We start from the raw sequence: 14,327 nt of genomic DNA, 5'->3' as shown, positions 1-14,327 counted from the left end.
GTTTCTGGCAGCTAAGACGACTCCAGTGTTGGAACACACCTTATTCGCCGGACTTGGTGATTTCTTTCTCTTTCCGAAAGTGAAATCCGCTCTCAAGGGAACTCACTCTTAGATTGTTGAAGAGGTTAAACAGAAAACGTCAGTGGCATTCAAATCGGTGACACCTGAAGTTTTCCACGTATGATTGAACAGAATAGTTAATTTCAATAAATGTGAGTAGAATTGTCAAAATGTGTTATACTACGATCTCGATCTCGAAGAGTTTCACTTGTCCATCTGGTAGTTGAAGAGGAATATGCCATTAATCACATTTCGTCCCATCGCTATTGTTGCCGGATTTCTTGTTCTTCACGTAGCTTCTCTGTTGTCCTCTAATCACAAACGCCATTTGGGTTTCCTCAATGCTTGACCATCTAAGTGCTTTCCATATTGCTTGACTTTGGTGATTTATTCCACAAACTGTAAGCAGACTATATTGATACAAGAATTCCTGGGATCTACTGAATTGTTATTTTTTTTCTCCAAACATAAAATTATAGGCAATTTATCACAAAATAAAATGCATGCTTCAATCCACTTCGACAACAATCTGTCGAGCAAGTAAATATCGATATAACATCTCAAACTGAAACTAGAAACGCATACTTCTTACTTCATGGACATTCTAAAGAAACAAAATAGTACTGATTTATTTATGAAGTTTAACAAATATAATCATGTAATTTACTTATTTATTTATTTATTTATTAGAAATTAGAAAGAAAAAGTACTAATTATCTCGACCAATTAAAACTGCAATGATTCCTCACATTTGAACCGAAGGCAACAAAATGCTATCAAAATACAAGGCGATATTGGTGTCAACAATATGTTTAAACAAAAGTCATGATATTTGCATTAAAATATACAAGTACACTTTAATTCAAAAACATCTATAATAGAACACATTTTGTCTGCTCGGCAAGCAACAAATAAATAATACATAATATGTAAGCTTCACACAACTTATTGAGTCAATCCATACAAAATGGTCCAGAGTAGGTTGCTCTACCATCTCGGAAAATTATAGAAATTGGAGTGTGATGAACCTTGTATATGAAAAGGTCAACAACACCATTCACGTTGTCGTATGTATAAGTGTTCCTGAATGGCGGCCATCTTTGTTGTCGGCGGAGTGTCATTTTATGCATTTGCAAGTCTGTACGAAAACTACAGTTGCTCAGGACGTATGAATCAGACGAACACAAAACAAAAACTAATGTTTACAGGAGAGAATGAGGTACACGGAGAATATATATTTTAATTGTTCCTAAATAAATATCCAATCCACTACCGCAAACCAGTACATGAAATCACTAGAAAAAGTACGGAAAAATGCACATTTAAAGCGGCTTTTCTGTCGGAATGGCATAAAATGTGTGGGGGGGGGGGAGTAAAGGGGAGTTTGTAAATGTTGCACTGAATACTATTACATGTAAAGATTCAGCAGAAATATCCACAGCTTTGATACTACTAGTGCTGTAGATTTATGGGGAACCGAAAGTGGAAGTTTGTAATTTTGATGACATTTTTGGGCTTAATATCTCAGGAGGGCAGTGCTAAAAATTGCTGCTTACGCTACAAAGTAATTCTATATGTGAATAAATTATTGCGCGAAAAAAAAAAAAAAAGAATCAGGACTGATATTACATGGAGAAAAAAGTGTGGACATAGTAAAAATGCGACAAAAGCACGTGTGTGACGATGGTATTCAGAGTTAATTATTACTGACTGAGCAACAAAGCAGTACAAAATCAGGTAACTACAGTGTTTCCTTTGTACACACCCCTGCCTAACGATGATGTATCTCTTCACACAATTGAACGGAAATCAGATGAAAGCGACCTGTGGCTGTTGTCAGTTCCGGTGGAGAAAGTACATTCGTCAGAGGAACCCAAGCAGTGACACTATCCTTTTTCTGAAGCGACCTGAAAAATCTGGAAATGTCAGGAAATTTTGTATACTGATGACATTAATTTAAAAAAATATATATTGAAAAATGCCCATTAAAACACTAAATAGTGCGAAATCTGTATGTCTATTTCTAAATAAAAATTTGTACTAACCAAAGTGTAAGCGAAGGGAACATCTATAATGTTCTTGAGTAACTCTATAACAAGAAAATAGTTGTAGCTGCCAAAGCTGAAAAGGTAAAACGTCAATTTCCCAAATTGTGTGTTTCAGCAATAAACGAGAAGAAGGAATTCGAATCATTTAATGTATACACAGATAGGTTAAATGTATTTTATTGCAATCTACTAGATAACTGTGAATTCATTGATTTGTGGGACATAATTACAGTGTTACTTGTCCTTTCCCATGGAAATACTTCCGTTGAGAAGGATTACTGTTAACAATGACATGCTGGTGGAAAATATGCATGAAGAATCTTTGGTGAGTTTACGAGTTGTTCATACTATACAATGTGCTGAAGGGCCCCTTGGTATTTATATAAACAAAAATGCTACATATGTACACTCATGTCCAAAATTATTGTCGCATGTCTATAAATATGTTGTTCTAGGAATATAATTTGATAACGAATTCGCCCGGTATTTCTTATAATGTTACTACGTGTATAATTGGCAAAGACATGTATGTGGTAAATTTCATGTCAAAAGAGCAGCAAATAAGAACAATAAAACGAAAATGAAACTTTCTTGTGCATTTAACAATACTTTGTTCTATTCATTCTAATTTTCGAATTTATAATTCTTTTCCTATGAAATTTGCTACGAACATACATTTCCCGATTATACACATAGTAGCGGTATTAAAAGTACCCTGCAAAATCAATATTAAATAGTATTCTTACAAGAAGACAGTTATAGATATGCGACAATAATTTTGGACATGAGTGTACGTGGATCATATGCACGTTATGAAGAAACCATGCAAAGGAAAAGCACAGAAACCACTACAAACGAATTAAAGAAATAAGGAAAATAAGTGCATAGCTGATCAGATTACCATTTTAGAAGAAAGAAAAAGAAAAAAAAAGCAAAACTTTGATTAGAAACTTCCATTGAATGCAAAATTTGGAACATGAAATTGAGACCTTGAAAGCACTCTAATCATAAGTTTATTTTATTGTAATGAGATATATCAAAGATTTCAATCTTGTTAATTGTGTATTTACAAAAGGAAAAAAAGTGAATGGAAGGCAGTGGGTGGATGTTGTGGAGAGCTTTCCATGTATTCATTGTTTGGTGGAAAGAATTGTCTGGAAAATAATAGATCTTGCCTCGAAAACCTGGAATTGTCAGGGAAAATTGATTTTAAAAATCCCTGGCAACCCTGGATAAAACACTACATGCACATCCCTGTCCACTGTACTGATGTCATCAACTTTCGCAACCCACCATTGGTCACCATTGATACAAGCAATACTCTCCTTGCACCTCATGTTAGTGACACGAATTTTGCAACGTTGAAATCCTGAAATTCGTCACGTGTAGGCGTAACATAATAGCGTAAGGTACGTTCAGAAATGAGAGTAAAACTATGGAAGCTTCTTGTGCCTGGAATGGGCTGACAACTATCAAATCGCTCTTTTAGTTCGTCTGTATGTTGAGACACGACTTCCGTGTGAACAAAGAAATACATGATACCTTTGATGTTTAACCCGGACTTCCCGAATGCAACCCAGTGCCCTACCAATAGAGCTACCGGGGCTCGGTATATATCCATCTATGCTATATAATGCAACTTTGTGAACACATTAACTTCCGTAGCTAGGATTTGATTTCAATACTTGACTGATACATTGGGTGCTTTAATACCGCAGTCCAGTGGGTGCAAGGGGGAGCTATCTCCCATATAGACGTGGTAATGAGCATGGGGCTAGAAAAACGCCACTCTCAAGCTTTTGCACAAGTGAACACAAAGGAAAGCGAGTCTAATTGCTGAACTATCGTAGTTTTTGAGATCTAGCATGAAACATATGCAAATATTTAAGTTTTTCCGGGCTATGACCATCGTCACGCACGTACTTTCTTTACGTTTTTACCATGTCCTCACTTTTCTCTCCATGTAATATCAATCCTGATTTTTTTTTTATTTTTTTTTTTTATTTTTTATTTTTTCAATAATTTATTCACATACAGAATTACTTTGTGGCCTAAGCAGCAATTTTCAACACTTTGCCCTCCGGAGTTATTATACCCCAAAAATGCCATCAAAATAACAAACTCCCCCTTTCGGTTCCCCATAAATCTACGGCACCAGTAGTATCACAGATGTGGATATTTCTGCAGACTCTTTATATGCAATAATATTCAGCATAAACTTATGACCCCCCCCCCCCACACACACACACACTTTGCGCCATTCCAACATACAGCCCCTTTAAACGTGCAATTTTCCGTATTTTTTCTGGTGATTTCATGTATTGGTTTGCAATCCTGCACTTTTATTTAGGAGCAAAAATATATATTCTCCGTGTACCTAAGTCTCTCCTGTAAACGTTCGTTTTTGATTTGTGTGTCTGCTTAGTACGTCCTGAGCAACTGTGTAGTTTTCGTAAACGCTTGCAAATGCATAAAATGGCACACCACCGACAACAAAGATGGCCGCCATTTAGGAATAATTGTACATATGCAAACATGACTGGTGTTATTGACCTTCTCATACACAAGGTTCATCACACTCACCTTTCTCTCATTTTCGGAGATAGTCGAGCAACCACTTTCACCATCTTTGGACTATTTCAGATGGATTGACCCTATTTTAAAAGTGATTTTATTATATACTTATGTATGGACATCAGTAAAGCGAAAACTAACGCATTAACAATTACGTTTCGCTGAATTTTTAATGATGATAAGGAACATATTACAAATACCAAAATGCTTTACATTAAATGCAGCATATTGTACCTTCATCCTGGTTAGATCAAGAGGAAACACTCCTTCAAAAATATGTCTTCAAAATAGATTATTATTCCTAAAATCACTATACTTCTGAAAATGCACAAACGATATTAAATCACGTTAAAGAACGTCGTAATTAATGTATTCTCTTAACAGTTTTCAAAGAAAAACAATGTAGAAACAAAACACACTTATCACAAATATGGCGACAGTAGTCTGTATGATTTACTAGCATTCGCTTATTCCACTTCCAAATTGTTTTTTAAGATCCACATAAAGGTCTGCAAGTAGCCAAAAGATTACTCATCTTTTCAATATACAATTAAACTTGGTTATAAAAACATTGGTTTCTGTAACATCCTCGTCTATTGTGTCAATAGGATCAACCAATTTCCCTTAACGCAAGTGTTATCTTACTTTGCTAAATACGACATTCACACACGAATCAATTTCGCATATAAAGTCACTGCCACATTCTTCCTGCGTTATCATTCTTAAATTTCAAAGGATTTGTCTGACACTACACTAGTTGTCCGTCCACCTCCTACCCTTCCTCATAACCCATGGTAGGCTAACGGTATGTTTACTACCTTACAGTGTGTAAGTTTTGTTCTCTAACCAAACCTACAGTAGAGTAGCAGTGATTAGAAAACTTACACAATGACATGGCTATGAAAAGAATAGTTTTAAGCTTTGCACAGATAGTAGAGTGACAAAAGAGTAAAAAGAGATGTGTGTCCCGAATTTGGATTAGTGAATTGTTCAATACAAACGATATGGAAATAAAATACAGCAAATTAGATGAGTATTAAAAAAGTTAATATTAGATCTGTAATGTAAGTTCGATCGAGTGGTCAAGTACTTAAATCATGCCCCAGCTTCAATGCCTGATACCTTACTATTACACATCTCGGTTATAACAACACTATTTTTAGATCCTTTTGCTTACGTTATAGCCGAGTTCAACTGTAATTTCAGGAAGCGAGTTTTCGCGTAATAGTTCAAATTTAAAAGACAGAAGTTAAAATTTGTCCCAAAGCAATGAACAATCTGAAGATATTCCGGTCACTTTTTATATTGTATCATTCATTGTTGAAAGCACTCTTTCCACTAATTAAAACGTTTACCAGACTCGCGATGGCGCAGTCAGTAAGACATCTACCTACCAACTGGAAGGACCGGATTTGATCGCTGGTGGGATTAGAATTTATTATCTTGTTCTGCCTTTGTCTAAATGTGACTCAGGGACTTACCAAGCCTCTGGCAAATAAGCACTGGCCAGGGCGTGGTGCAGGCAACATTATCTTCTCTATGTGCATAAGAGTTTTCTCTTCTTTCTTTGACATTACTTTTTTTTTCCGAAATCGGTAAATTTTCAACAAGAAACTAATGTGGTCAACATCAACAGGTCTCGTATCAAAAGTGACCATAAAATGTTTCCTTAAAAGAGAATATTCACGGTTAATTCATTAAATAAATACGTGTTGTTACAGTTTAACGCAGCTATATGCAACAGCCTGATTCGTTATTGAAAATGAATTTCTCAGATGATCTCTTAAACTGAGCTGAAAGGTTTTCTTGGATAACCGATGTCCACCTTGAAAATATTCTCTGCGTTTGAACATACAGTGTAGAGTGTAACACCGAACATTGACAGACTGGTCAGATATTCAAATAAAATGGTAAATAAATAGATTTTTCTACTTTTCTTTAATAAGCAAATATTTTGGTTACTGTTATAAGTTTTTGTGTTCCAGTGATAGTGTACGACGAACGATTTTATAAATTGAATATGACTATTCAATTCTTGTGAAAATGTACAATTGTACAGCCCTCGTACGGCCCTCGATGCCAGTGAGTCCTCTGTGATTAGTCCACTCCGTCTTGCAACTTGCACATGCCTGGTTTAACGGACATATAACAATCCAAAGATCCCATTGAGTTGAACACAATTATATAGGTGAGTGTAAACCCTTATGCGTAGCTTTCGACTTACGATTACCACGCCACCTATTAAGATGAAACTGACTCTGAAGTGTACACTACTCAAGCTTCTCATTATGATATTAGTGAGACGGCAGTACATGGAATGATTAATGAGATATACAGGGTGGTCCGAAAGTGGGCGTACCCCTAATTGGTGTTTTCTAACGGTTTTAGGTTTTACCCACATTTGTTGGGTAACATTGCTTGGCATCAAATGGTATCAAAGACACTGTTGTGATACAGCAGCATGAAACACCAGTGCACTTCGCAATTCACGTGCGCCATTACCTGAATCAGACGTTTCCTGGCCGCTGGATTGGAAGAGGTTGTGCATCTTCACCAGCTCCCTTTGCCTGGTCTACAAGAAGTCCCGATCTGACGACACCAGACAATGCTCTCTGGGGTTTCATAAAGCAACAAGCAAGAAACACTCGATATCACACAACGCAGGAATTATGAGCAGCTGTGGAACACGCCTTCACCCTTGTGACTCCAGAGTATCTCCGCAAAACATCTGAGAGAACTTGGCGCAGAATTCAGCTGTGTTACGACATGGATGGTGATCATAACGATCTTTATAACTCTTAAGACTCTTTATGACTTCAAGGTAACTGCGTACAGACATTCTACCATAACTAACACTATACTGTTGAAACTAAAGAGGGGGTACGCCCACTTCCGGACCACCCTGTAGCTCAAAGTTATGATCAACTCTTAACCTTTACATTGAACTGAAGAAAATGACATACTTTTTGATGTGTACATTTTGAAGGTACTTTGTGAAGGTACATTTTGATGTGTAAGTAAGGAGAAAAATGAATTTTTGTGGCATTAAAAAAGAATGTCCTCCGTTGCCAATATGATAATTACAATTGATAAAGTTATTCTTCTGCTGTAATACAGTGCAGCCCACTTATAACGAACTCAGAAATAGCGAATTATTGGATATTACGAATTTAAATGAAATTCCCGTCACATTGCCTATTTAAAACATGGAAGAAATGACCGTATATTATGAACAATATTTTTCGTAAAGACCGCTTATAGCGAAATATTCAGAACGGGATCATGTTTTCTTTTCTTCTCCCTGTGGATTATCAGGTACCGCAAAACTGGCTTTCATAGCTGTTGTCGCTGTGCAAGCCAGGCATGCTCATTCCCCCCCCCCTCACTCGGATGACAGCAGAAATCGCCCGGGGTGCAGATATTTCCAGCAACGCGCGTCCACCACAGTTCAAGGTCAAGGTTAAAAATAAATCTCGATTTTTATTGGAGTTCCTTGTGTTAGACGTGGAGAGAAAGTGAGGTGCATTTTTCGGTAGCTGTTAAGATAGGAACACGCTGCAAGTTGATTTTTTTTAAAACTTGTGTTTGTGCATCACTAGACTGAAAGATGGCAAACGAAAGCAAAGCCATATCTCTTCAGGTAAAAGTAAATTCCAAAGAAGCGGTTACCATTACGATTTGGAAAACTTGCAACGCTTTATCTTTTCGAACACAGCAAAACGGTGCCGGACAATACATTCCGGTCATTTGAGGAAGTGGAAGCGGTTGTGCTACGAACAGCGGCAGCAGACACACTTCAGAAGAAAATTACTGACTTCTTCAACCGTGGTTGAACAAGTAGAAAAAACTGCAATATGTACGATAGGCTAGATAACAATCCAATTAATAAAATTATCTTCAGATGTAATGCTATACTGCTGTATACTCATTTTAAACATATCTGCATATTATCTAATCCTTTGTTTTTTTGTTTTTTTTTCCATAATTCGGAAAATACGTACATGAGTATGTTTATAACGAAGTTCGGATATAAAGAACTCATTATGTTGGTCCCTTGAAATTCGTTATAAGTGAGCTGCACTGTATATTAGCCTATTTATTTGTTTATGTGCTACATATGAAAGTATACTATTAAGTAGTAGATTGTAAGGTTTCATTTCTCCTAACAGGAACACAAGTATTACTTGTAAATAATGATAGGAAGGAAATATCCGAATATTTTAGATTCTTCTATTGAATGCCAAGTGCAAACGAACATTAATGAAAACTTCAACGACGTGGATGTCTTTAATGAAAGTTTACGTTATTTATAATCAAATCATAATGAAACCCACATTGGCACTTATGAAATAACATGGGAAAAAGTTAATAGTAGTTTTAACGTGGTTCTCTTTATTCTCCCGTGTGTCCTCATCGGCGACTACAATCGATTATCCCACAAATTATTCAGAGGTTAAGTAAACGATCTTTCTTTCAGACCGGGGCGACCTTGGGAATAGAGACAAAAAGAGGAAATGGGAGTACTAGGAACCAACTTGATTTAATAACACTGGAATCTGGAAAACTTCAAATCAGAAACTTTCGACATATACTCGATGTGGAGGACCATTTCTTTCGGACCCTAGCACTTATTTGTCTTTCTGCCCTGTTTCCCTTCCTGCTGAACAGTATTTCGGAACATACTAGACCACTAACCCATAATTATGATACTGTGCTTTGTTTTCTGAGTTCAAATTGCTGAAAATATACTTATACTTTTCTTTCGTAACTAAACATATGAATAGTTTGGTAATTTACTACGCACGGACCATCCCCAGTGCATGCAATCTTCTTTATATAACCACAGAAGTTTTGTATTTTTATCCATAGATGGAATTAAATAAATGAGCATCTTCTTTGGTGAATTCGAAATTTTTATTTCAAAATAAAGTACGTTTCAAATAACCTAGTTTTCAAAACAGGTTGATGGTAAGTTTCCTTCTCATCTACTCGAATTTTCAATTACAGAAAATCATTGTCCTTTATCACAAATTATTCCCAGTTCGAATCTTTAGTTCAGAATAACTAGAATAATCAGAATGAATACCGTAGTTCTCTCTTCCTCATGAAAATGTATTTATTCTACGATTACGTTTTATTTCTAGCAAATTTTCTTACATGTTGCTTTATGAATTATTATAAAATACTTATTTTCTTTAGTTTCAACACTCAAATAACAGACTTGGCACAAAATATCGAAAACAAACTTTTCTGACATTCTGAATTACGATATATATACAATGAAACCAGTCCACATTGGCAACTGTTTGTCCAATATTCGTAGTATCTCTCAAATATGACCATGTACAAGGAAACGACAAACTAGACCAGTTTATATAATACCACATTTCGTGATGACGTACAGCCGAATGTATTTTCGTTTTATGTATTTATTTATTCAAAATTTTTGACCAGGTCTATTCTTCATTAAATAATTCCATTTGATCTACGCGATGTCCAAAATACTTTACTAATGGTAATCCGAATCAGACACCTACATCAATTTTTAGAGTTGTCGATGTCCGTTCTGTTCTTGTATGCAACTTACTTTTATTTCTGGAAAACACTCGCAATAGATTACTATCGCGAAGATGAATGGGTGCACCGTAGAGCTTCGGTGGTAGTTCACATGTTGACAGTGAACTAGTATAGACACCTACAATACGCACTAGGTGATTTAGGACACTGTTCATTTCAAAATACATTTATTTCTTATTAAATTGGTCACTCAGGTTAAATTTCGTCAGTATTTAACTGAACTATCCGTAGCCAACATAAACTGGTTTCACTGTATGTTTTTTTTATACTGAACAACCATTTCTTACTTTCATACCATAAATATAATTTATATCAGGGTTTACTTTCCTTGGTCTTTATGAGCGAAGCACAACATATGAAACTGAATATATCTCAACCTTTCCACGCTTCATTACTTTCACATATTTATTTGATTACATTTTATTAACAATAATAATAGACAGTGAAATGCGCACACGTAATTTTGACCCGCAATTTACGTGTAACAACATTCGTATTTTTAGAAACAAATGTCCAAGGAATGTTCATACTGAACCATCAGGTTCAAATAGATTAATCTTAATTATTTGGTGCCATAGTTCGTAATCCATTGACACATTCAATGTTTTTCAACAGGGTTATCGACTGTTCTCATGACTCCTATCCCTATTTTTCTGCCTTTCTAGATGAGACTTGATTCAGAACTGAAAAAAAAAAGCCTTTGTAAATATAGCCACGAATAAGACACACGGTAAAGCAGACGTGAAGAGACTTGCTTAAATACATTCTAAAACTTTCGAAACGGTTCAATTTTCTGTACTTAATTTCATTTATCCGATAAATAAAATACTTAATTAGCATTTTGTGACAATCCTGTGCGAAGAAAATCACTATCAAACCTTTGCTCAATTCCAATAATACTTTCCGAACCTGTCATTATTGCCCCTTAAGTACCAAACAATAATGTAATAAACATGTGTATATATAGTTATAAACATGTACATTATGATAAATATATAGTTATGTACACATTTGTAGCCACTCTCTTCAGTGTAAACATCGTCGTATATACCGTATCTTTTTTTGCAATTGCATGAAACCAAGTTACAACACAGTGAAATATATTCATTAACTAAGAACACAAAAGCATTATCAACATGACTTCATTTCACACAACTGCTGTTAATTAACGAAGCTTCAGCTACTGTCTGTCCTATATACGCACACTGGGACTTGAGAATCGCCCATTTATCGTCGTAAATTTTTTACATGGGCCTCACTTTAACTTACGTTCTTTTACAAAAATATAACAAAAGAAATCAGTATAACTTTTTCCCACTAACTATCACTTCAAGTGTTACACCGAAGTTATTCACATCACATGTTCGATCACGACTTTTTTTTTTTTTTTTATCTTGCTACAGGACTTCGACGTCGTCTCTGAAAAATAAAAAATAAAAAAATAATATTAACATCTGTTCATTAATACAAGTAAATTTGTCTGTTATGAAGAATAATACGTGTTACGAAAGAAAATTCATAAAAAAGGAATACAACTGCATTTTCAAGATCTTGACACTTGAGTATATTGGAAAATTTAGGACTCAGCTGTAATATAACATTAATCAGGGATTGATTTACTAGTAACTAAGCTCTTACATTACAGTTCGGCCAGATGGCTTTTCGTTGAGTACTTTTTGGCTAGTACATAGACTCCTATTGCTGATATTTCTGACTTTCTAGACCTCTCAGTCAATTACCTCTAAATTCCAGAGGAGACGCTGTCCCACTTCTAAAGGACGAACTACCTGTGCCACTGGGTCTAGTAGGGAACTATCATGTGCATAACTTTGAAACTTTGTATGAACTACGTAACCTATATATATATATATACACTCCTTAAACTCTACTCTGAGTACGACAGAGATTTATGAAATGCAACTCCTAACGGGAAATGGAAAGTTCGAAAATATTTTTCCCTCTTACTATGTTCTCGAAACAGTTTGGCATACAAAATTGAAATTTTCTTCAAATATTTTCATTCAACACGGAGTTTTACAAAATACGATCCTAACGCGAAAAGGAGTTATATATATATATATATATATATATATATATATATATATATATATATATATAGGGTTTGTCCGGGAAGTAATAGGACTGATTTTATTCCGCCATGACTGTACTTCGGAGCGTGCGCGCACCGACTGGATCCGGTAGAGGGCGTTCCTAGCTAACGAACGAGCGGCTGGTCAGTTGTCTCCGAGCACACGGAGAGTCAGGACAGGCTTTTTCGCGCGACGTGTTTCTGTGAGTGGTGCAAGCCGAAAATGCAGCGTTCGTTAGAGCAGAGGTACGCGATTAAATTCTGTGTTAAACTCGGTAAATCTGCGACAGAGACGTTTGATATGATCAAGCAGGCTTACCCAGATGATGCTTTAGCAAGAAGTGGTGTGTTTCGGTGGCACAAGGCCTTTTCGGAAGGCCGGGAAGAGGTCGCCGATGAAGACCGTGCTGGAAGACCGACTTCGACAAACACCGACAATGTGACTCGTGTGCGCGAAGTTTTGAACTCAGACCGTCGACTAAGTATTCGTTTAATTGCCCAGATGTTCAATTTACCAAAAACTGTGGTTCATGAAATTGTGACGGAGCATTTGAACATGCGCAAGGTGTGCGCGAAGATTGTCCCAAAAGTGCTCACTGACGACCAGAAATTGCGGCGAGTGGAATTGTGCCAAGAAAATTTGAACATGTGTGAAAGTGACCCCCAATTTTTGAATAACGTAATCACAGGTGACGAATCATGGATCTTTGAGTATGATCCCGAGACAAAGAGGCAATCTTCCGAGTGGCACACGCCGGCGTCTCCTCGCCCAAAAAAGGGAAGAATGAGCAAATCCAAAGTGAAAACGATGCTCATTGTCTTTTTTGACATCAAAGGCATCGTCCACCATGAATTTGTTCCTCCTGGACAAACTGTCAACGCCAAGTTTTACGTGGAAGTGCTCAAGAGACTCAAACGAAGGGTCAATCGGGTCCGACCAGACATCGGAGCCGACTGGAAGCTGCACCATGACAACGCCCCAGCTCACACCGCCTTTCTTGTGAACAGCTACCTGACCAAGGCCGGCATCCCAACGCTTCCGCAGCCGCCCTACAGCCCAGATGTGGCCCCCGGACTTCTTTTTGTTTCCTCGCCTGAAGCGCCCGATGAAAGGCAAGCATTTTGAGACGACAGAGGGGATCCAAGCAGCTTGCACCGCGGCTCTCAAGGCTATTCCGGAGAATGACTTCCGTGACGCCTTCACTGCTTGGAAATCGCGCTGGCAGCGCTGCATCGACGCAGAAGGAGCCTATTTTGAAAGTTTTTAAAGAATTGTAACGATTGGCTCAATAATTATTTTTAAATCGACTCAGTCCTATTACTTTCCGGACAAACCCTGTATATACATTTATCATGAAAAAACGAAGCTTTTACGAAATGAATTCCTTCGGAGAGAAGTGGGACCTTGACCTTTTCTTGATGTGCATTAGATCTCTGAAACTGTCAGAGGTAATAAGAGAATACCAGTTTGTGTTACGTTATCATGCAATAATTACTGAACTAATTAAAATTAAACTTATCATGATTATCAAGGTCTCCCAAGGATATTATGACAATGATATTGACAATTTTCGGCAAGGAGAATGAGAGGGTTGTGGGAAGAGGTGACTGTATAAGGCGCATGTCAAAAAAGTTCGATATTTTTTAGAAGCAATACAATAAAAGAAGAAATTTATTGTGATTGATATACACCTTGGCAATTTCTCGACGTCGTCACCATGAACCTCCAGACATTTCTGGTAGCATGGCACAAGTTTTCGTACACCTACTGAATAAAAATCTGTTGCCTGAGAGTGCAGCCAGTCCAGAACCGATGTCTTGAGCACTATACCGTAACTGAAACATTTCGATGCATGCAAGTTTTTTCAGGTGAAGAAACAAAGAAATCGCTGGGAGCAAAATCGGGTCTGTAAGGGGAATTGAATAGTTGCCATCGAAATCTTTGAATTGTCTCAACAGTAAAAGCAGCTGTGTGTGGG

At 36.8% G+C, this 14,327-nt stretch overlaps 1 protein-coding gene across 3 annotated transcripts in view; it reads right to left on the bottom strand.

Annotated features, from left to right (window-relative positions):
* Positions 1–719: 719 nt before the first annotated feature.
* LOC145690207 (phosphatidylserine lipase ABHD16A) overlaps positions 720–14,327 on the bottom strand; it is a 162,309-nt gene continuing 148,701 nt past the window's right edge. For all 3 annotated transcript variants that reach the window (XM_081764877.1, XM_081764876.1, XM_081764875.1), the window contains exon 13: positions 720–11,678. In XM_081764877.1, coding sequence (XP_081621003.1) covers positions 11,649–11,678 — 30 coding nt within the window. In that variant the 3' untranslated portion in view covers positions 720–11,648. The remainder of the gene's footprint in view (positions 11,679–14,327) is intronic.

This window comes from Thermobia domestica, chromosome 7 (assembly GCF_964235325.1).
Source record: "Thermobia domestica chromosome 7, izTheDome1.hap1.1, whole genome shotgun sequence".
NCBI classification, from domain to species: domain Eukaryota; kingdom Metazoa; phylum Arthropoda; class Insecta; order Zygentoma; family Lepismatidae; genus Thermobia; species Thermobia domestica.
Note: the sequence above shows the minus strand (reverse complement) of the source record. Positions and strands in the feature narration are given on the sequence as shown.